Raw genomic sequence first — 24562 nt, 5'->3', positions numbered from 1 at the left:
TGATACGATAGCTGTAATGTCACCCTCAGTGCAGCTGGCATGCACCTGGCATATGCTGCACTAAATATGCTTTCTACTGAACCACAGTAGAAGGACTCCAGCAAGTGTTTGGAGAGGTCGTAGGCAGGAGATAAAACATTTTAAATAAAGTCATTGATTTATTTTTTTGGGTCAAGTTATTATTTATTTAATGTTAGTAAAGTTTGTTATGTAACGTGACTGCTTTCGTTGCCCCGCGCAATGTGTGGCTTCCATAATACTGTATGTAAACAAGTGGATGACACAGTGCTCGTACCAACAGGGGGCGATGTTTGGTTTAGTTGCACAATAAAGCCCATTGACGAGAGTCAAGTTGGCTTCAGTTCATTTCCTTTCAATGCGACGTTCGACATAAAGGTATTATAACATTCGCTATTATCAGCCGGAAATTTACTTAAATGAGCACTTATGGTAGATTATATATTTTCTTTCTTGACATTTCTAAGTTTAATTTAGTTGCTGTTCATTACTAGCCTCTGTGTCATTGGTAAATAGTTTTATTTTGAAAATGTGGGCAGGATGTGGTAGGCTGATTTGATGCAGGGAATTGAAGTTGAAAATGAAGGAGCGGCGAGCGAACAGGAAGAAGAAAAGGAAGCTAGCTGCAGTTTAGCTGCTTTTAGCGTTTCGATAATGGCGCCTTTAGACCTCGATAAGTACGTAGAAATAGCGAGACAGTGCAAATATCTGCCTGAAAATGATCTAAAGGTGAGTCGAAGTTTCTGGATTTAACTTCAGATAAGCTCTGTTAGTATTCGTAAAAGGTCATGGTGCGACTAGACGAGGTTTGTTCAACAAATGTGGCCGGTAGTTTTAACTGGGTTTCACGCTCAAGTAATACTCTGTTGTTTGTTTCAGCTTTTAAAAATGAATCTCACAGAATTATAACGCATGTTGACTCTGTTAAACACGTCGGTGTGAATAGTGAGGAAGGTGCCACTTAAAACATTGTAATGGGAACCACTGCTGTGTCAGTGTCTGCCGTTACCATAAGCCGTATTAACTTTAAATATAAGATATAGGTTTAACTGTGGAAAGATATCATGGTAGCCGAAATATTCCGATGAAATGTGCACTGGGGGTGTAAATAGCATAAGGAAGACAACATCTATACGTTTATTCATCCCTCTGCTCTGAGGCTTTGCTTGAAACGGCGATCAGAGCAGAGCTAAATATCAGACAGACTCTGAGTGCGTTGCAAAGAAAAATGAAACTTTCTGAAAAAGGAGTCATTTTGACTTTGTAAATGTCTCAGAATGAACTGAGATCAAAGTAGTTCCTAACTGTATTCTTTACATCCCATTTGAGTCCTTTAGTCACACTGCTGTGAAAATGTTTCACTTAAAAAACAAGTTAATATTCAGTAGGACATTAATTACTTCATACTTGGAAATAGATGGCCCCTATTAGTGCCCGATCTGACATAGGGAAAAATCTGGACTACAGCTAGTTTAATTAACTGTAACTAGCAGTTAAACTACTTACAAGATTACCACAGAAATATGAAATGTGAAAGTCACATGACTGCAGAAACATAGCACTCAGCTGAGTGCCTACCTTGTCACAGATCATGCCTACAAATCGCCTTTAAAGAGTTCTAGCGTTTCTAGTGCTGTGGTTCGGGAGATAGTGGAAGATCCTTCAGTCTGCATGTAAAAGTATTGTTGCACAAGATGCAGCACAGAATGTAAATCCCAACCCATTTCCCATTTTACAGTCCATCTGTAAGAATAGAATTTAATGGGCTGTGTGATACACACGCTGCCTTTAATATAGTGTGTTTCCAGGTGCCTGTGTCCACTAACAGTGTTGTGTTTTTCCTCCTGTAGAGATTATGTGATTATGTTTGTGATTTGCTGCTTGAAGAATCAAATGTTCAGCCAGTCGCTACTCCGGTTACAGTTTGTGGAGACATTCATGGTCAGGTAGGTCTGTGTGATTTTTGTTTTTTCTTCTTCTATAATTTTCTCCCAGGGTGATGCACAATTTTCACCATGGGCAAAATACAGAAGAAGAAAAAAATGCTTTATTTATCCCATATTTTGAAAATACTTTTGATTACAGAAGTGAATATTATTATTGTTATTATTATTATTATTATTATTATTATTATTATTATTGACCAGTAAAATATTTAATCATCATCAAAGCAAATTGAGTTTTAAAATGGCAATAAAACCACAACAGACTGATTGAGCATCTGTAATATTTGCTGCACTTCTGTTTTAGGAAACAGTTTTTACTTAGCCCCTTCTTGTCTGCAGCTTCAGTTCAGCATGCTGTTGATGTGAAGTTGTCCAAGACTTCAGCACTTTTTTTTCAGGTGGACAAATTTGTTCAACTGTTTTTGCAAGTTTGGGAAGCCAATCAGTATTCGCTTTGGGTCTGAATCACCACTACAAGCTTGTCCATCTTATTATCCAAGGACCTCACATTCCCCATATAATAGCTGGAATGGACATTTCATATCCCACTCTTCCACCTCAGCTCTTTGTTTAGCTCCAGCTCTGCAGCACCATTGTCTACTCTGTAGCTCCTCCGAGATAACAGGTCTCATTCCATCATGAGCAGTGGTGTACCCTGTGCCATGAGTCAACTTGTAGCAAAAAAGAGAGAGAAAGAAACCGCTAACAAGAAAAGCGTACCATTTACCATCTAAATGGAATCACTCCATTTAGATGGTAAATGGAGTGATTCTTATGTAGAGCTTTTCTACTCTCCCAGAGCACTCAGGGCGCTTTATATAACACGCCTCATTCACACAAGCACTTTTTTCTATGCTTTAAGCACTTTCCATCTAACATTCACACACATTCAGACCGATGGAGGCATCAGATAGCAACTTGGGGTTAGTATCTTGTTGAAGGATATTTGGCATGCAGACTGGAGCAGCTAGGGATTGAAACGGCAACCTCCCAATCAGTAAATGACCCACTCTACCTCTACCTCTAAAGCTACAGCCACCCCAATATAGGATCGGTGGCAATATGTTATTGCAGTCATAAAAAGCATTTATAATACGAATATAATTTGGAAATAAGTTAAGTTAGGATTCTTTTTTTCACTAGCACCTACTTGGCTCTGCTCAACTTGACTCTGCTCTACTCTGCTCCGGTCATTTTTAATTGCAATTAATGTGGGTGAGGTCATTATGGCACACAACAACTGAGAACATCAAGACAATAATATACTCGCTGCTAAACCATTAGTAAACATCTGCACCTTGTCATTGGACCACGGTGTTAGTTTGTGTGTAGCCATTTCCCTCGTTGCCTGGTTTCAAAAATTCCGGGTTTGATTCTTGTGAAGGAGTCACTCTTGATTTATCCAGTGATGGCATGCAGTCAATTGACGTCAGGCTCGACTCGGCTCATTGGAACCCCGGCTGAGTCGGTACTATAAAAAGTAGCTGGTACCAGGTACTTTTACCAGTACTGGTACCTGTTGGGAAACCCTAAAAACCAAGTTGAATCAAGTAGTTACTAGTGGAAAAGGGGTTTTTCGTACCCCAGTTTAGTTCATTTTGGTTTCAAGGTTTATTGGTACGTGTGCTAGTTCTAATTTAAATATTTTGATTGATGAGTTCTTCTTAATCTTCCTCTCTAGTTTTATGATCTATGCGAGCTCTTCAGAACTGGAGGCCAAGTACCAGACACAAATTACATTTTCATGGTAAGTAAGCTCCCTTTACTTTTGCCTGAGCTGCAGCACATTTAAATAAATCTGAATGATGAAGGCTGTTAGGCATGTTGTAATACCATTACATAAAATTGTAATGCCTCTCAGCAGCTGAATCAGCCCATGAAAACCTATCATTGAGAATTTTTGAATAACGTGTAATGTTGATAATACATGATGTGAGGTGCCGCACATTTAAGTGGCAGGACTCATTATTGAAGAACGTGATTAATAGTTTCAGATGCCTTTGTTATTAGTTTTTGAAATTTCCCATTAAACGGTTCTCAAATTTAACTTAATATCGGAGCGTGTCTTACTTTTAGACTAGTGGGTTAGTTTATATTGTTTCTTCGTTTAGTCGACTAAGAAATTGGTCACCAGGAACATCCCTAGTTACATGTTGCTTTAACCAGTCTGCATTTGCAAGTTTAATGCAACTAGTTAAAATAAAAAGCAGGTGTTCTGTTCTCATACAAATATCCACCTTTTCCAGAACCTTTTTAGTGTCTGAGTCTTTAATAATGTCTTCTTGTTCTTCTTCCCAGGGAGATTTTGTAGACAGAGGATATTATAGTTTGGAGACTTTTACACACCTGCTAGCTTTAAAAGCCAAGTGGCCAGATCGTATCACACTCCTTCGAGGGAACCATGAGAGCAGACAGATAACTCAAGTGTATGGATTTTATGGTATGTACTTCACTTCATGTATTTATGGAAATACATTTTTTGTGTGTTTACTAAGTTCAAAATTCATTATTAACAATGGTTTACATTTTCTGTTTGTCTGTTGTTTGTTTTAGATGAGTGTCAGACAAAGTATGGAAATGCAAATGCCTGGCGGTATTGCACGAAAGTGTTTGATATGCTGACTGTGGCAGCTGTAAGTCTGATTCCTTCTCTCCGGTTACATGACATTTAACTATTGTTCCTTTTTAAATGCAGCATAATTGGAACCAGTGCATCCATAAAGACATCTTAAGTAGCTATTCACCCCCTGTATGTTATCTTTATGTAAATGGCTGCTTGTTACTTCATTTAATACATTATCATAATAAGCTGCAATTTAAAACATTGGGTCTTTAGCATCACAACAAAACAAAGAGCACACTGGTTTACATAACATTTTCTTAATTTTGGGGGGTTTAATATTAAAAGGTGCCTTTATCCAGCAGGCAGTTAGCTTTGCATTAAATATTTATTACAGTATTCATCATCACAGACAGAGCACAACAAGGATCAAGGCAATAATTCTCCAGGAATTCAATTAAAAAGTACTCTGAGGTTACTTCTTTCTTTTAATGATCTTATGGATATATAAGTATCCATATAATCTTCTGTAACAGGTGTATTACCAACGCAAAACTATAGAACGCCAGAAAACAACTCACTCCATACACAAACGCTAGATGCAATCAGTGCTAAACCTATTGAAAATGGTCATGACACAGGCAGAATCATAACCATGACCGTCATCGCAAGCTAGTCTGTTTCAACAGCAGGAAGATAGATTTCAAGAAATTATGCATCCAAGGCTTCAGCTCACTTATGATTTTGGATGTGTTCTTGCTTTTAGAGAAGAGTAAGAACAGTAAAGTGTGGCAGACATTTTTGTAGAGTAAGGGTGTTTTCACATCAATAGATGGTTTATTCTGGTCCCAATCAATTTATGAGTTAATAAACTTGTAGCTTTTCCCTATGATTTGGTTTGAGAAAAATCCAAGTGAACTCAAAGGAAACCAGAATGAGCCGCTAGAAACCATGTGAGAATATTTAGTCCACTTATTGGCCAGGTGTGTCTGGGGAGTGAGCAAATACAGGAAGAAGGTGGTGTTTGTGGGACCGTCGGAGAATTTACGTTCACAGCTAGTTGCTAGCTCATACAGATCATTTTTTCATCTATAGTACCTTTCCACAATCTATAATACAAAGCGTACATGGCTACAATGCACACTTGGTAGTTGGTCTGGATCAAGGGCTGCAAGGATCCATTGAGTAATTCAAATAATTTGATTATAAAAAATCTTCGACCCACATTCTTTGCTTCAATGCATTGTTTAACACACGGCTGTGTAGCCTGCCAATGTGTTAAACAATGGAGACGTTTAACCAATGAGCCTCCTGAATTTATATTAAAATATGCAGATGAACTGTTAACTTAGTCTGATTACCAAGTTTACTTGCACACTGAACTCAAACATGAGCGGACACCAGAACTGCCTCGTTTCAGAACTCTTTTTGCCTCCTATTAATGTTAGGAAGCCAGAAAGAAGACATAGTAAAGATAATTTGTTATGCCTTAGTTTAGATTGAATATATGTCTTTTGACTGTATTGGGATTATTTATGTATTTTTGTATTTAAGAAAATGTTTCTTTTAAAAGAATTTTAATATGCCACATACATGCAATCGAAGAGTTGAGTTTAAATTTGTTGTATGCAGTTAAGTTTTAAAACATTGCAGTTTCTAAAATCTTCTCAAAAACCAGTGAGCAGTTCATTCTGAAAGCCTTGGGGGTTTTTTTTCTCTTTTTGGGATATTTATTGCTTATTAATAAGAAGAAAGTATTTCTTAGCATATTACATGATTGATCAATGGAATAATCAATAGATTCCTTGATTTCAAAAATAATCGATAGCTGCAGTCCTAGATTGAGGTCAGATCATGTTCACTCCATAAACAAACCGTTCTGGAGTTGATTCAGAACTGCTCTGAGACCACTTCCTCCAAATGGTCTCAGTATGCTTGTTTGGCGATTCACATCTGCACAAATGAATCTGGCCAAGGAGGAAAACAAACCAGACTTTGATTTAAACAGACTAAACACAGAAGGTGTGAAAACACTCTGACACTGCCCTCTTCAGTTCTGCTACCAGATCTCATGAGCACTCTTTAGCAGCTGAATGTACTGCACTTCAAACTTTCCTGAAAGTTGTTCTGCTGTCAGGATTTTCCAGTTTGTGAAAGAGTAGAACAGAGACAAGCAGATGGCAACTTTGAAGTGTTGCTAATAGAGATGTCTATTGACTTGGGTTTATTCATTGATTTGTTCATAATAGTATGTTTTAAACCCTAATCCCAGTTGATAGATGAGCAGATCCTGTGTGTCCATGGTGGTCTCTCACCGGACATCAAGACTTTGGACCAGATCCGAACCATCGAACGCAACCAGGAGATTCCTCACAAGGGGGCTTTTTGTGATCTTGTGTGGTCAGATCCAGAGGATGTGGACACCTGGGCTATCAGTCCACGAGGTGCTGGCTGGCTTTTTGGCTCCAAGGTTACTAATGAGGTATGTTGAGCCATCCGTGTTGGAAAACCAGTCATTGGAAAGCATCCTTTAACCCAGGTGTGTCAACCTCCTTTTACTTACTTCTCTAATCTGTTGTGTTTTAGTTTGTTCACATCAACAACTTGAAGCTCATCTGCCGTGCACACCAGCTGGTTCACGAAGGCTACAAGTTCATGTTTGATGAGAAACTGGTGACCGTGTGGTCAGCGCCCAACTACTGCTACCGCTGTGGGAACATTGCCTCCATCATGGTCTTCAAGGACGTCAACAGACGAGAGCCCAAGCTGTTTCGAGCCGTTCCCGACTCTGAACGTGTGATACCTCCTCGAACAACCACCCCCTACTTTCTCTAATGATAAAGCGGAAGTTTTCTCTTAGCGCTACCCTCTGGACTTCTCATCCCTCAAATATTATTCAGCAAAAGATTACATGCAGGAAATCTTATAAGACTTCCTGGATTTTGTTTTTTGCACTTCTCTCTGTGCAGCTGAAGAGCACCTGTTGGGTCAGCCATCAGATCCATGCCGTGCTTCCTTCCTTTTTTGTAAACTCACAACATGTTTTAGGAAATTAACACAAGTTAAGAGTGTTTTGAGTAGCAAAGAGTTTCTTTAAGCTACAGTCTGTTTGCACCACACCCACATTCTGCCATAAAAGTAGGAAAAATATCTTTTTATACGCCCAATGCCAGACTCATACTGTTAAATGACTTCATATTTTAAATAATTACAATTTTTGATCTTATGTATCCCTCCCAAGGAAAGTAATTGACAAATATTTATAGTAGCGCGTGCCAACAATAGATGCATATAAGTGACGTGATAAATACTGTTTCCTTTGATTCACTGTGTAAAAAGCTCCTGAGCGATTCTCTCAGCGTTTTGCCTTAACTGCTGATTTCATACTTTAGCTTCAGTTTAGTTTTCCTTTTTTATTTATTCAGTTCAAAAAGTGTCTTGCTACTGCACATGGATTTTTTTTTTCTTTTTTAAATGGCAAGTTCCCACAGGTATCTTTCTTTTTAAAATTTCCCATCCATCTCTGCAGTGTGATGAATTATGGCATTTTATAAGCAGAATCTTTAATTGTGGAAAAATAAATAGCTGAAAAGTAGCTGTAATTCTAGGAGAGCATAGGCCTCTTTAACATTGTTTTCCTGTTTTTGTTTTTTGTTGTTGTTGTTTTAATTTCAATAAAACATTCTTCCTTAATATTTGCAAGTAGTTGTCATTTGAACCTTACTAATGATGTAATTTTGGCCCAGGATTGCCAAACTCAAATTTACTGAGGCTAAATGTAGGTAAAAGGGAGAGGTTTCAAATGACAGAAGCTATCTAGAGCAACCACATCTCTTACCTGACGTGACCCTTCAAAATTTACCCAAAATGCACTTTTTGAAGTTCTCTCCATCAATCATCAGACAACAGATCAAACATCCAGGGCACCAGTGCTTGTTTCTGTTTCTTCTATAGGTATTAATTTGGTGTGGGTTTACTCCTAAAACAAGCTCAGTTTATTTATTTATTTATTTTATCCTTTTTGGCTTTACACTATGACACTTGGAAAGAATGTAAAATCAATGTGATTAACTTTTTTTTTTTTTTTTAAGTTTAAATGTGTTTAAATTTCAATTTTTTGCTAGGCTTGGACCTTCCTCAAATTTTTGTTAACTAGGTCCAAAACCCCCTGCGGCTTTCTGCGGAACAGCGACTCAAAGGGAGAAAACCTGTGGAGGCCTCCCGCAAACAACAGATGTGCTAACCAGCGAGCTCAATTGCCTTCATCCTCGTGACTAAACTTACAAATCATGAACTTTAAAGTGTTATTCAGCTGCTCCACCAGCCCATCAGTCTGAGGGTGGTACATACTGGTCCGAACAGATTTACAGAATGGTGTGCCCTGGTCATTCAGTATCTATTTGAGGATCTGAAACACCGCCTGCCCCACACTTATTGCAGAAATGGTGCATAGCAGCACTGCTTCGAGATACCGTAATCGACCACAACTAGTACAAAGCCTTATTCCCATGCATTCCAGTGAAATGGCCCAGTGAGGACCATACCTATGCACTCAAAAGGGACCTCTATTAATGTCAGTGAGTGCAAAGGCACTTTTGGAATGGCTGGCTGGTTAACCAGCTGAAACTCCAGGCAGAATGCGCACCATTGGCGCACATCCGCTAGGATGACCGGCCAATAAAATCAGGCCATTATCTGCTCCAGAGTTTTATCATATCCCATGTGACCGGCCATTGGGTTGTAATGAGTCGCCTGGAAAATTCATTTCCCGGGGCCTTTTAGGCACCAACCAGCCTCCCCTGTCACCACACCCTGAATCCTCTGCTCCACCCCTCCCCTGAACAGAGCCACAAACTACACCCCACGACACCCTAGTTTTATTTGTGGTTTGTTGGATATGTAAAGGTTGAATGAGAGGCAAAACCTTCAGCTTTCAGGGCCCTCCTCTGTGGAAACAGCTCCCAGTTTGGATTCAATACACAGACAACCCCACTCCTTTTTACGATTCTTCAACTAGGGCTGGATCAGGTGACCCTGAAGCCAGCCACCTAAGCCTGAATTGAATGTTAATATTGAAACACTCCACCTTTGAGCCACCAGTATTTTGTAATCATTATCTAAAATGGCATTAAGGAATCATAGGATCATACTACTACTGGTAAAAATTTTGGCTATTAAAAACTGTAACGATGTGAAGCTCTTATTTTGAAATAGTTGACCCGGAAATAGCTAGCCAGTTGGAGTGGAGTAGTGCCAGCGGCGGTCCTCACCCTGCCTTCTGTTTCTCGTCGCCTGTCACAGCCTTTGAGCAGCGTTCAAGCTCGGACAGACAGCAGTCCAATCAACGCTGCGGGGGAACTCGTTAGCCGGTCTGGTGGCACTTCCACGCACTGAGATGCCAGGAAAGTCGCGCTTCAGCAGTAGAGCTCGTCGAGGCTTTCGCTGTGATTTTTGAGAAGCATCTCTGTGAAAGATAGTACAGTTTGTCACCGTTAGCCGGCTGCACAGGTAAGAACAAATGGCAATTACACAAGCAGAGGCGGTTAAAGCCCTGCAACCGCCAGCACTCAGTGTCACCTGCATATATGTGGTATTCTCTGTTATCTTTAATATCCAGATGCTTATTATGTTGAGATTTTATTCATGATGCTGATGTTAGATATCAGGAATGAGCTATGTTATTAGAGCTCATAGCACAATCACGCTCTTTGATACAGATTTTTACCGGCAAAGACAGAAATTTGAATTGGATTTAAATGAATGCCACCCATCTACCAGTGATAATAATATTGGTATTCAGTTTACCTAATTTTTAAAAAAAAATTCTCCAAACTTGATTGTTATTTTTGGAGATCTTTCTTCCAAACATAGTGACAAATACTACTTGTGCTGCATGTTGTGTTGGTTTGGAACAAAGAGATGTTCACAGGTGAGACAGGTTTTTACCAACTCTGCTGCTGTTAACATGATAAGTAAGCCACAAGGGAAAGCGAGAGAAAACAATGGTACACATGATGTATAGCATGAGATTGTCATGCAGACCTTCTCTCACAGCTTCTCGCCTTCATTTAAAACTGAGCATAAGTTTTAGGTACTACAAGTAAAATAAGGCTTCACACACTTCATACAAAGAACATCAGTTTCATGAAATAATTAGACAATACAAAAATAACCAAGGTGCCGTCTTCGCATGTCTTATTTAAGAAGCAGCTAGGGCACTCTAACTTACAAGACAGAAGTGTTCGCAGCATATTCTGAAAAATCTTTACATGAAAAACCTCACTTTTACCATAGCCTAAACGTATTTATTTAAATAAAAATATAAGCAGCACCCCAAAGTAAATGAGTGTAATGACGTGTCATTCCACGTCATTACACTCATTTACTTCATTACATAAGTTAAGTAAAGATAGCTTGAGTTCCGTTCACAAGTTTTCCTGCGCACAGTGATAGTCACCATCCCACTAACTCACTTAACTCTAGACTTTGCTAATCTAGCATTGGACTAAACTGTAATCATAATAGAGCAGGGCGATATGGCCAAAAATATTTATCACGATATATATTTGAAAATTTGCGATAACGATATAACTGACGATATAATTGATGCGAGACAAAATACAACTCCACAACATTACTAGCGCAAAAAGACAACCTTCCATTTATTTTCACTTAAACAAGAAGCTGGTTTTTATGTACATTAAAAGCTTTATAAAAATGTAACAGTGCAAATGCAAATTCCTTGCTGAAAGTTTAACCAAAAGGCATTTCCAGTAGAAATGGGCTGACATATCCTGAGCATAACCATGTATAATATCCACTGAAGTTAAAAAGAGGTGCTTTGCAACATTAAACTGCAGTGTGCAGTACGCATTTTTCGGACCATAAGGTGCACGGGATTATAAGGCACATTAAGCGAAACAAAGCAGTCAGATAAATCAAACTTTATTAAACTCATTCTTCTTGCTTCCTCCACTTCTGTACCATTGATTCATTAATGTTGAATTCTCTGGCAGCTGCTCTATTCCCATGTTGTTGCAGTATATTAATGACTAACCTCGTGTTGTGGATGGATTATCTCAGTTGTTCTCCTGACTGAAGTTTGGTCCGTTTACAGCATCCTGCCATGCGATTGAATTTGTCTCTAGCCATGAGGAACCTTCACGTTAACTTTTATAAGTGGAAAAGTGTTAGTGTTCGTCCTCCAGCTTCACTGTTTATGTTATGCTAACATAGCTGTGTCGCTAGCGATCACGTAGCACATCATTATATACCAGCTAGCCCAACTTCAGTAACCCTACAAACGTCACTGCTGTTTAGTTTCCTGTCTTCATTTATGTTGGAAGTGATAGCAGAGCTGTACGTTTGAATTTTTTCAGAAATCTCTCAGTCTGAACATGCTATATCATGCTTAGGAAACTAGCGAGCTAACTTCCGATAGCTTCCTGCTAACTTCTAACTCCGTTAAATGTAATAAATTTTGTTTTCATGGATGCCTGGAAGTTAAACTTTATAGTTACACCTGGTAAAGCAGCAATGCTGATCGTTTTATTAAAGATGAAAGAATTGAGACAGTTTTTAACTCTCAGTGATGCTGCAGTGTTGTTTGACCTGAAGAGACAGAGTTTAGGACCCAGATTAATCCCAGATTTAAGAGCATCTTAGTCCGACAAATACGACAATAACGACGGCCGCTTGCATGTTCTGCAAAAAAATGTGCTTTGTTGTGTATCTGACGGACAAACACCAAACCAGTTCCACATCACGGAAGTTTCACCATTTTTACAAACCAATTCTGGTTCATCTGTTTCACTCAACAATCGGCCATGTGCGTATGAAAACAAAGGCACTGCGCATGCGCGTTTTACTCATATTCTATCGCGATATTTCATTTTCCTATCGTTGCCTAACATTATACCGGTATTACCGTGAACGGTATAATATGGCCCAGCCCTAAATCATAATATTAGAAATGTAGAAACACTTAGAATAGCCCTTTACTGTCATTGTATCTATTCTGGAATAACTTGGTATAATCCATCATACATAACAGTTCAGTTAACATCCCGACTCTGCTACTGCAAACACTGACACGCCCACAGGCACGCCCACTCAGAAAAGGATTAATGGACTGTTAACTGTATTTCATGACATGCAGCTACATACATAACTACTCAATGTGACAGGGCTTTGTTTGTTGCTATTGCCGTTTCTCACCACATACACCGTCATGGCATCAAATGCCCACACAAGTACAGGAAAATTATACTTTTAGGCAGTGCTTAATTAATCTGAAAAATCTGTTAAGGTGAGGTTTATATTGAATTTCAATGTATAAAAAAATTCCTTTTTTAACTCTTCAGTTTGAAATTATGGATTTACATTACTTAAAAGCCAAACAGATGTAGAGCCACACACATGCACAGTAACTTAGGGGCTATAGCCAGACATGTTTATAGCACGGTAAAATTGTCATTAGCTGCAAATGATTTTAACATGCAGAGCATTAGCTGAACATTGTGCCCTAGCTGTCTGCTGCCTTGACCTGATTGTACATCCTTAGCAAACTGGAGACTGCAGCCACTGTGAGAATGAAATATGGGACATCCCAGGTCAACCTAAAAAAAGGGTGACCATGTGATGCATTTCCTCCTCCATAGTTTCTTATTTCTATTCATAAGTAAGTAGGGCACCAGTAAGACGCTTGGATAACTCCAATTATCAGTGTTTGTTCAGTAGTACAACCATGCATATCAACATGTTACATATGACTAGATTATTTTCAAGTCAAATCAAATTTATTTATAGATGTTTAAAAACAACTGGAGTTTACTAATGATGTAAGTGTTACAGGATAGACAGTATCAGGAATTTGCTCCGGAAATCAAGACAAAAACAACAACAACAATCTTTTGCTTCATTTTAACGGTCTAAATTGTTCCTCTTTAGTCAGTCACAAGTTCTGATTGGCTGACTTTCATGTAGTTTCCTTCCGTTTCAATGAGTACTAATATTTTTTTGTAACTGAAATGTTTTCTTTAATCCATCACCATCAGTCTATAGAGTATCGACCGTATACGGTCTGTATTTCTCTTTAAATTCAGGTGTGAAAAGTCAGTGTCATGACTGGAGCTGAGACTGAGGATGATATTCCATTAGGTGAAAGGAAGACTGTCACAGACTTCTGCTATCTCCTGGACAAGTCCAAGCAACTCTTCAATGGGCTACGGTTGGTTGGAATTTACTTTGTTTTCTTCTGTCTGCTGGACTGTGTTTTCTACTCTAACATTGGTTTACAGTGCATTGAACAGATACCCCTCAAGAGTGTGTTTTCACTGGATTATTCTGCAGCATTCGGTACCAGTGTAGGAAGTGGTGTGCCCTGTCTGTTAGAGGGGTGGATTGATGTGTAGCTCATGTAAATTTGTAAATTTGTTATTTGATGGCTTAAAAATGAATACAATGTAAACCATAAACATTTTTGGGTGCTTGCATTCATTTATTAAATTATAACTAAGAATGAAATGAGCAGAATATCACGTTAGTCAAAACAAATGTGTTTTAAACATAAAATCTGATATCCTGAAACTTCTGCAGGCAGATAAAATGAATAAAATGCATGCATATGAAACATTTTGTTGGCATTCTCCAAGGTTTTGGTTCAAATGCTAAAACCAGTTTCCACCTATTGCATTGCTATTTCATTCATATCGTAATATGACTTTCTTTTTCTTTTTTGTTTTTTAAATCACATAAAAATGTATACCAGTATCATCTTGGACAGTAGGATTGTGACACGACCTGGAATGTGCCACATTGGTGGCTTCAGTAATCTGTGAATGTCGCCTTTTTGGTAATGTTCTTCATGGCTTCATTCAGATTGAGTAATGGCAGGAATGGATAGACCTGTGTTACACACGAGTAAGATGGATAGTCGTGTGTTTATTTCATAAAAATGGCGATGATTGTGATTTATAACCAAAAAGGGCTCAAAAAATAAGAATTATCCAGATTATTTTAAAAAAGATAAAGATATTGTGCTTGATAAAACTAAAGACATTGCAAATGAATTTAATGATTTCTTTGTAAATGTTGGCTTTAATTTAGCAAAAGAAATTCCAGAGTCAAGAAATAATAACGACCTGAATAAACATATTACTCAGAATGTGTCCTCCATGTTTATTGGTGCTGCAACTCATAGAGAAATAATTAACATTGTGAAGACATTTAAAAATAAAAAGTCCACTGACTGTTTTGGTATTGACATGATATTAGTTAAAAGTATTATAGAATATATAGTGCAACCTTTCGCATACATTTGTAATCTGTCCTTTCAAACTGGTGTATTTCCCTCACAAATGAAAATGGCAAAAGTTATTCCAATCCATAAAAACGGAGAGAGATGTCAGTTTACCAATTATAGGCCAATATCACTACTCCCACAGTTCTCAAAAATTTTAGAAAAGTTATTTGTTAATAGACTTGATAAATATATTGAGAAGCATAATCTCCTAAGTGATAACCAATATGGCTTTAGAGTGAAAAGGTCCACTTCAATGGCAGTGATGGAACTTGTTGAAGGGATATCTAATGCAATAGATAATAAGGAATATACTGTTGGTGTTTTTATAGACTTAAAAAAGGCGTTTGATACAATTGATCATTCTATATTAATGAATAAACTAGAGAGATATGGCATAAGAGGGATAGCATACAAGTGGATGAAAAGTTACCTGGATGAAAGATCAATATGTCGAATTCAATAATGTAAAATCTAAGCAGTTGAAGGTAACTTGTGGTGTTCCTCAGGGCTGTGTTCTGGGCCCTAAATTATTTATATTATATATAAATGACATATGTAGTGTTTCCAAACTGTTAAAATGTGTATTGTTTGCTGATGATACCACTCTGTACTGCTCAGGTAAAAACTTAGAACAGCTTCTGACTACAGCAGAAAAGGAGTTAAATATATTAAAAAACTGGTTTGATGTAAATAAGTTATCATTAAATATAAAGAAAACAAAATTGATTATTTTTGGCACTAGACAAATGAAAAATGTATCTAAAATAAGGGTTAATGGAATTGAAATTGAAAGAGTGTACGAAAATAAATTTCTTGGAGTGATAATTGATGATAAGCTGAGTTGGAAGTCTCATATAAACCACGTGAAAACAAAAATGTCAAAAACCATTGCTATTCTCTATAAAACAAAGCATGTCCTGAACAAAAAAACATTATACACACTTTATTGTACTCTGTTGCTTCCATATATGACTTACTGTCTGGAGATATGGGGTAATGCATATAAAACGAACACTCTTCATATTTTCAAGTTACAAAAAAAAGCTATAAGAATTATAAACCAATCAAACTATATAGAACCAACTAACATTTTGTTTATTAATCTGAATACCCTGAAATTTTATGATTTAGTTGAATATAAAATGGCACAGATAATGTATAAAGCACAAAATAACTTGCTTTGCCCCAGTACTCAGAAGCTGTTCAAAGTCAGAGAGAGTCAATATGACTTAAGGGGAACAGATTTCTTTAAAAAAAACAAGATAAGGACAAATATAAAGCAGAGATGTGTTTCTGTTAGAGGAGTTAACCTGTGGAATAGTTATGACAGTGATTTAAAAAGGTGTGGTTCATTTTCCTTGTTTAAAAACATGTTTAAAAATAGAGTAATAGAAAAATATATAAATCAAGAATGAAAAGAGCAAAAAGGAGGAAAGAAAACAACCTCTTGATTCTTTTGCTTTGATGTAGTTACTTATCTAAGGTGGAAAGTTTTTTTTTTTTGGTTTTTTTTTTGTTTGTTTGTTTGGTTTTTGCTTTGTTTTATTATTTTCTTCAAGCCCTGTGTACAGGAGCTGCATACAAAAAGATATTTTGTGAAAAGGGTTGGCGTAATAAGCAAATGCTTCAGCCAATACCTTTTGATTAGCCTTGTCTCATGCTTTCTTTCTTTATGGTAGATTTTTGTTCTGTTTTCACTGTTTGTTTGTTTTTTTTTCACTGTTTTCACTGAGATTTGAATTTGAATGCTAATCAATAAAATCAAAATCAAATCAAAATTTAAATAATTACAGGCAGCAATCTATAAGGAATGTGGATTATAAAATATTAGCTAAAATTCTAATGAATGGAGTTAATGATGTGTGTATCATTATTGATAAAAATAGACTTGTAGTCTTCAGATGTGAGATAACTTTAAGAGAAATTGTATATACTGGCAATGACACAGGCTTCTTTATATAGGTTTGCATCAAAAGAAAGGGTTTATGTTTCACATTCCTACTTGTAGACAGTGATATAGACATATGTGAATTTTCATAAAAGTCCATTGTGTAAGTAAAAGTAAATGGCTTTTTGAGTGAACCTTTTAATGTTTCCAGTGGGGTGAAACAGGGATGTCCTTTAGGCGCTTTCCTGTATGTCTTTGCTATTAGTCTTCTGCTGAAAAAATGAATGAAGGTTCCCGTTTTAAGAGATATAATCTCTGTGATTCATCTAGAGTGAGAGCCATGGCTAATGTTGACATAATCACTAGCGATCTCCAATCTTTAATATCTTTCTTATAAACGTATATCTTGGAAACGGGATGGGCAACATTTATGCATCAACACAATTAACTAACTCATGCCACTTATGGCTATTTGTCGTACTTTCCTGATTTGAAGTTTGAAACATTTTATAACTGAAGCAGTTATCAGCTGAGCATTGCTGACCTATTTACACTCTTTAGAAACTAATTGTGATTGCTATAGAGTGCAAGCCATTTTAGTGGATTCATTTCCACCCGTTGTTGGAGTTTGCCCCAATTGCATTTTATGTTCCACCTTCTTGTTATGCTGCTTCTTCTCGTCCGCAATGTCAGCTGACAGAATGATCACGGACATAAATCAAAGATACCAACTGCGCTTTTATTTACATTTTACAAGTGAGATGATCACTTAGAGAGAAAGCTAGAAGCAACATGATGTCTCTATGATGTTTCTGAGGGCCCGGTGGCGCCAGTGTCCGGCAGCCTCGCCTCTGTCAGTGCGCCCCAGGGTGGCTGTGGCTACAATGTACAAGCTTACCAGTGTGTGAATGTGTGAATGTGTGTGTGAATGGGTGGATGACTGGATATGTAAAGCGCTTTGGGGTCCTTAGGGACTAGTTAGGCGCTATATAAATACAGGCCATTTACCATTTACTTGCTGCAGCTTACTGAATGTTACAGAAGGAAAAAGAAGTGTCCCTCACACTCTGAGCAGAACTCCTGAGATCAAGAAGCAGTACTGGTCCTAGATTTTTCACTAAGTAATTTATTTATAAGCATAGAAGTAGCCTGTTCATTTCAGGCATGAGTTAGGCAATCTACTAAAAGGAGGACAAATTAATATGTCCAAAACAGGCAGACCCAATTAGACGGCAATCCACATCTTAATAAAGTTACTGTTACTTTGTCCCGTGCATAAAATCACAGCAAAAGTAACTACTCACGCTTTTTATTTGCAAAATTGTTACTGTGGTTTGTTTGTTTGTTTCGATGTGACTTAATATAAATACAATGTAACAACAGAAGAGGATTTTATGCTGTAAACTGGGATTGTAACATCTAGTCCTTTATTGGATCTAAAAGTGCCATTTGTGTTGGGTCTGAACACACAATAAGAAAGGAAGAAATTTTATCAATAACACTACCCATTCTGGGTGAGAAGCTGAATGTTAAGATGTTGCCAAGCATGTACAAAGCTGTCATCAATACAGCAAAGCTTTAAAGCGCTTAAGCGTAGAAGCTCTTTGGTTTTTTTACACTTTTGTCTTTTGTACACAATTCCTTACATCTAGAAAAGATTCTAAGATTAGAGTTTGCTGTTGGAGTTGTAAAAAAAAAAAAACCAACAAAAAACTGACAAGGGTCATGCTGCTCACAACAATTCAAAAAATGGCAACTACACAAATCACCCTGACTGAAGCCTTGGCCTTACTTGGTTCTTAAGGTTGCTTGTTTTCTTTTTGTCATACACGAAGCAAGATATTGTAGTTTACACTTAATCTAGTCCTCAGATGCATTCCTAGTCACATTTCTTTTGGATTTGTTTCTTGCGATATTGTTAGAGTGGCTATCACAGCTTCAGAAAGCTTCAGAAAAACTGTTGAATAAACAGAGACTGGCCATCTGGAGTAGCAGGAGTTTTCCTGCTGAGTTGGTAAACCTGCCATTTGATATAAGCCAAGCTGGCCAGAACTGACACTAAGAAATTGAGTACAAAATGGGGCCAGGCCCCCGACTGACATGGATATGTTGGGTACTCCCAGTTTTTATGAAAAGTTTCGAAGTTAACTTGCATTTACTTTTCCAATAGTAAAATTTTAGCTAATATTGCCTTTTGAAGCCTAGCTCTTAGTGACTCTGTTCTGCTGAATGAAAAACTGACACAGATATAAACCAAAGCCATGACCGATGTTGGTGCTTCATTTTGCTATTTTCAAATGTACTCACAGTCTGCAAAAGCATCCCATTAATAAGTTAAAGACTGAAAGGTGTGAAAAGAGACATGCTCACTCCAGTCGTTGCACCGGAGAGCAACTTGGGGTTTGTATCTTGCCCAAGGATCTTTGGCATGCAGTCTCGTACAGCCAGGGATCTAGCGATTGTGGTTAATGGCTGGAAGTTGGGAAATCTCTAAAACATTCTAGCCCTACTGTTTGTTTTTCTGTGTTTCTGGTGGCTTGGCACCATATTTTTGTTATTGATCAAGGTTGGTAAGGTAGGCTGCCACTGTTTATGTCTAGTTGCTAATAGAATGATTTTTATTTCAGCTTAAATCTGGGACTTTAAGATGAAAAGAGAAACATAATACTTTTCAGACACAAGTTATTGTGTTATCCTGGTAAATTAATACTTTCTGTTAATTTTACAGACAGGCAGGACTGAAAGTGCCTGCTTCCTGGCTCTTACAATAATGCCCATCATAACTTCATCTTACTGGATAAAACAGATTAACTTTTAGGACATAATTTATTTTATTATTATTTTTTAGAAAAGGTGATAAATCTCAGTATATGTTATTGCAATACTCATACAATAATCATATTGTATGTTTAAAAATTATGAGTGAAGTATTGTGAAAGCGTCTTATGAGCTAGATAATCAGCCAGCCATCCTTTTGTACCCTGGTGCCTTCTGCTTGTTTTGTTCTGAGATGAGAGTGACGCACTGGGTTTGTGATGCATTAGTCAGGGCTGACGCTGCCTTTTGGTCACATTTGAATCATTGACAGAGGGAGCGGGTCATCAGGTCAAAGTTAGGATTTAGAGGGCGCACAAATTCAGAGTATTGTTGAAATATGAAGCACTATTGTTAAACATCCAGTTTAATTTTGGTTGTTCACCATTCACTGTAGTAATGTTGGCGTGTGAGCATTGTAAGAAGAGATCAGCTAGGATCAAATTTAATACCATCAATATATTCTCATATGTGTGTATCAGAATACACTAATTATGTATGCTATCCATGTAGGGTTTTGTCTCAGTTAATGTGCATTTATTGTAGTTTTCTGTCTTTAGTGCATGGTGGTTTTATGAGAATAAAAAGTGTATTTTAAGTTTACCTTGAAAATTTAAAAGCTTGAAAAGGTTTGAAAATTAACCATAGCTAATAACAATGTGCAGCATGGTGTCATTTTATTTACTGTAATTGTTAACCTGCTTTAACACTGGCAGTCCCAGGCTTCTACCTTTCTACCTTTAAAACCCGCCACCAGCCAAATGGCTGGTAGGCTTTTAGCTAAGCTTTAGCTTCAGGCAAGTGGAAGCTAAATTGGCTAGTCATTCATATGTAAATTGGGTTGTTACCTGGGAATTCTGGAGGGAGGGGAGTGGGGGTGTGTGGATGAGGGGGTGGGGGAGCTGCTAAAAGCGGTGAGCTTCCTTTTGTTTCATCTTGATGCATTCTCAATCATCCAGGGAAACAAATCTCCAAAAGTCACCAACTTGGAGTGTTTCAGTTTGCCATCTTAGGGAGAAATCAACACACATGGGTGTATGTCCTTTGTTGCTGAGATTTATTGATAAAAACAGTACAAAAAATCAACCATTTGTACACATTTTTACAAATAATTATAAAAAGTGAGTGAGTACATTTCAACATTTTCAGCAATCACTCACAATCCTGGCACTGCCATGGTATCTGTAGTCTGCATTTACCACATGTGTATCTGTTGCAGTGAACACATCGCACAGTGGCATGATTGTTCTTGCAATTGTGTTTGACCTGACACATGGCTCTTTTTCCAGGGCTCGGTGTGGAGGGTTGTGTCAAAGGCAACTGTTCTTTTCTTGCCTTCTTCGCAGCTACATGAGAGTGAGCTAACTCCCTTGCAAGCTCCACCAGGAAGTCCACCCGTCTTTCCTTCGTCCCGGAGCATGCTTGATACAGCACATGTGCATTCAGTGCTGCCATGTCAATCATGTTATAAAACACGGCAACTGGCCAGCGCCGTGTTCCTCTGCGGACAGTGTACTCCCGAACCATCTGGTCCATCTGGACCATCTGGGTTTTGTGCCTCGCCCCGCGCTGAAACACAAAAACGTGCTCCCCAGGATGGAAGCTGGCTCCAGCAGGTTTGTGAGGACCTCAGAGCTCAGCTTCAGGGCCTGCAGGGGGATGTCTGATCACAGCTACAGCTGCAGTTATTATATGATATAGCTGTTTACAACTAACATTTAAACTCTCCATTCCTTCAACCTCTGCTGCCACGCTGACGGCGTATGCGGCCAAACGGAAGAAGACAGTCTATATTCTTAGCAGCATGCACGGCGTGGTTCAGACTTATAACACTACCAAAAGGAAGCCAAACACTGTCACCCTTTACAACAAAACAAAGTGTGGCGTGGATGTGATGGACCAGATGGTTCGGGAGTACACTGTCCGCAGAGGAACACGGCGCTGGCCAGTTGCCGTGTTTTATAACATGATTGACATGGCAGCACTGAATGCACATGTGCTGTATCAAGCATGCTCCGGGACGAAGGAAAGACGGGTGGACTTCCTGGTGGAGCTTGCAAGGGAGTTAGCTCACTCTCATGTAGCTGCGAAGAAGGCAAGAAAAGAACAGTTGCCTTTGACACAACCCTCCACACCGAGCCCTGGAAAAAGAGCCATGTGTCAGGTCAAACACAATTGCAAGAACAATCATGCCACTGTGCGATGTGTTCACTGCAACAGATACACATGTGGTAAATGCAGACTACAGATACCATGGCAGTGCCAGGATTGTGAGTGATTGCTGAAAATGTTGAAATGTACTCACTCACTTTTTATAATTATTTGTAAAAATGTGTACAAATGGTTGATTTTTTGTACTGTTTTTATCAATAAATCTCAGCAACAAAGGACATACACCCATGTGTGTTGATTTCTCCCTAAGATGGCAAACTGAAACACTCCAAGTTGGTGACTTTTGGAGATTTGTTTCCCTGGATGATTGAGAATGCATCAAGATGAAACAAAAGGAAGCTCACCGCTTTTAGCAGCTCCCCCACCCCCTCATCCACACACCCCCACTCCCCTCCCTCCAGAATTCCCAGGTAACAACCCAATTTACATATGAATGACTAGCCAATTTAGCTTCCACTTGCCTGAAGCTAAAGCTTAGCTAAAAGCCTACCAGCCATTTGGCTGCTCTCCGGGTTTTAAAGGTAGAAAAGCCAAATGGCTGGGCTCTGGGCCTTCCTAGTGTTAAAAAGCTGTTTAGCACATTTTACTGGTTGAATATTGGAGCATGAAGAAAGGAAAATCTAATTAATAGCATTCATTAACATTTTAAGGTAAGGCTTTAAGCTGCCCGGTGTGTGTGGCCTTCGAGTGATAAGACAAGGATAATTGTAAGCTGAACATGTGAGATATCCTTGAGCTTTCAGGAAGGGATATGCTGGATGTAAAACTCAAGACAAACAGAGAGCATCTTTGCAACACTAAATGTGGCTTAATAATCACTTTTCTCAAAAACCGGTCACTGGAAGGCATCGTTGCAATTGAAAAAATAGTTTTCAAATAATTACTGAGCTCTGGGTAAAAAGACGCCCCATTTCTGTACAAATTTGTATAATGTGTGTTGCATGTAATGGAACAAAAAGGTCATCGCTTTTCCTTGAACAAAAAAAAGTAACTGGGGTCACAAAAAGCACCAAGAGTGCTAACAACTCTGTTTCACGAATGTTTTCACTGTTCTTTTTATTGGAGTTTGTTTGAAAGGCTGAGCACAATCAGTTGAATTTTATGTGTGCTTTTCTTGCCTTCTCTTTCCTCTTTTATGCCGTCTTTTGCTGCAGAGACCTTCCTCAATATGGACACAAGCAGTGGCAGTCCTACTTTGGGCGGACCTTTGACGTCTACACTAAGCTATGGAAATTCCAGCAACAACACAGGTTATTTTTTTCTTGTACCGTTTAAATACTTGAATGAAGAATGTTCTTTTTTCTTTCTAAGGGTTGGTTTTATCACTGTCTCAATGTTAAGTTTGACATCTTTGTATACTTACTGACAGGCAGGTTCTGGACAGTCGGTATGGACTGAAGAGATGGCAGATTGGTGAAGTTGCATCCAAAATTGGACAGCTTTATTACCACTACTAGTAAGTGACAGGGCCTCCTGAGTCATGTATCAATGTTTTGCAGCATTATTAATTTGACTAAGGATAGGGTAGTCATCAGGTAGGATACATGTGTTGTTGCCTTTTGAATGAAGTGGACTGCTTATTGGGGTCCCAACATAGGGTCCCGAAAATTCCATGTCTGTTTAGTATCAGCATACCTTCCCTAACTCAGATGGTGGAAGACGACAGTATATTTTACCGTTTTCATGAAGACTTGCCACTGATTTTATTTCAGCATCACGTACATTCTTTGAGAAAACGACAGTACACTAAAATATCAAACACCAACATAGAATTATTGTTCTTGGCTGGCTTAGCGATAGCATGCTGTCTGTGCAGGCGCTTGCAAAGATCTGAAGTTTTGTTAGCAGCACAATGCAGATGTTACTGTATTGGATGTAGGGCTGCTCAATTAATCGAATTTTAATCACGATTACGATCTGGGCTTTCAACGATCATTAAAAATGACCGAGCCGATTATTAGCCCCTCCCTCATTTATCCGCGACACCTTGAAGGCCGGTCCGTGAAAATATTGTCGGGCATAAACCGGTCCGTGGCGCAAAAAAGGTTGGAGACCGCTGATTAAGAGGACCCGAGGGAAGCTCGGAAAGCTAAGCAGAAGTTATTTGGAGAGTGACTGCCGTTGGTTGAAAAGAGTTAAAAAAAAAAAAAACTTCAGTGGTGTTGCACACTATTTTATATTATTTTTTTTAAAGTCATTGTTAACCCTTTAAAGCCGGTCAGAGCAGCACGCTCCGTTTTGCGTAACTATTTTTAAATCCCTGTAGAATCTGAACCGTGTAAGCTAGCGCAATAATTTGTTTTGCATATGAAACCGGAGGAGTTGTACTTACATCTGATGCCATCAGCTTGTCCTCGGTCACGGTTTCGTTCCACATATAGCTTTGCAAAAATTGCATAAAAAGCGCTTGCATGAACAAAAAACATAATATTCCAGAAACACGCTTCGCCGTTCCTATCAGCTGTTCGTAACACTTCCCACAGTGAAATGATGCACATGCTGTTTTCTTTGCAAATTTGCATCATAGGATTGTTTTTTGTTTTTCCTGCAGTATATAAAAATTGCTGTATCTCCAAAATAAAACTATGAAGACACTCAAAATAAATTTCCTGTTGTTGTAAACTATTTTTTGCAACTTTATTGTATTTAAAGTTTTGAGGGATAAACCTCTTAAACTTCTCCAAGTAGAAATATATGTAAACAAAACAAAAGCGATTTTCAAATTTTTTTTGTAGTTTATTGCACTTTTTTGAATTTTATGTAATTACTATGGACTTAATGCATACATATTATTAAAATATGGGCTATAACAGTTGTATTGATGTATAGCAACTTGAAATGCTCCCACAAATGGCACTACA

At 38.2% G+C, this 24562-nt stretch overlaps 2 protein-coding genes across 3 annotated transcripts in view; both read left to right on the top strand.

The window, feature by feature from the left end:
- Positions 1-568: 568 nt before the first annotated feature.
- LOC113025219 (protein phosphatase 6, catalytic subunit) lies at positions 569-8217 on the top strand. Its single transcript, XM_026172740.2, has 7 exons — positions 569-747; positions 1869-1964; positions 3646-3711; positions 4263-4404; positions 4518-4597; positions 6797-7006; positions 7111-8217. Exons 1-7 carry the CDS (start codon positions 577-579, stop codon positions 7357-7359), a joined length of 1014 nt encoding a protein of 337 aa, XP_026028525.2. The 5' UTR covers positions 569-576; the 3' UTR covers positions 7360-8217.
- A 1521-nt stretch (positions 8218-9738) lies between these two features.
- scai (suppressor of cancer cell invasion) overlaps positions 9739-24562 on the top strand; it is a 34135-nt gene continuing 19311 nt past the window's right edge. The window contains exons 1-4 of one of the 2 annotated variants that reach the window (XM_080303421.1): positions 9739-10032; positions 13629-13753; positions 22856-22951; positions 23075-23157. In XM_080303421.1, the coding sequence (XP_080159547.1) occupies positions 22928-22951; positions 23075-23157 (107 nt within the window). In that variant the 5' untranslated portion in view covers positions 9739-10032; positions 13629-13753; positions 22856-22927. Of the gene's footprint in view, positions 10033-13628; positions 13754-22855; positions 22952-23070; positions 23158-24562 lie in introns of both variants that reach the window. The other variant, XM_026172737.2, reaches the window with a different exon arrangement.

The sequence above is a fragment of the Astatotilapia calliptera genome, chromosome 7 (assembly GCF_964374335.1).
Source record: "Astatotilapia calliptera chromosome 7, fAstCal68.1, whole genome shotgun sequence".
Lineage (NCBI taxonomy): Eukaryota > Metazoa > Chordata > Actinopteri > Cichliformes > Cichlidae > Astatotilapia > Astatotilapia calliptera.
The sequence above is the reverse complement of the archived record's forward strand: the minus strand, read 5'-3'. Positions and strand labels throughout refer to the sequence as shown.

Coding starts and splice junctions, on each gene's coding strand:
- LOC113025219 (XM_026172740.2), top strand. CDS start 577: ATGCAGGGAATTGAAGTTGAAAATGAAGGAGCGGCGAGCGAACAGGAA. Junction 3,712..4,262: donor ACACAAATTACATTTTCATG/GTAAGTAAGCTC, acceptor TCTTCTTCCCAG/GGAGATTTTGTAGACAGAGG. Junction 4,598..6,796: donor ATATGCTGACTGTGGCAGCT/GTAAGTCTGATT, acceptor CCCTAATCCCAG/TTGATAGATGAGCAGATCCT.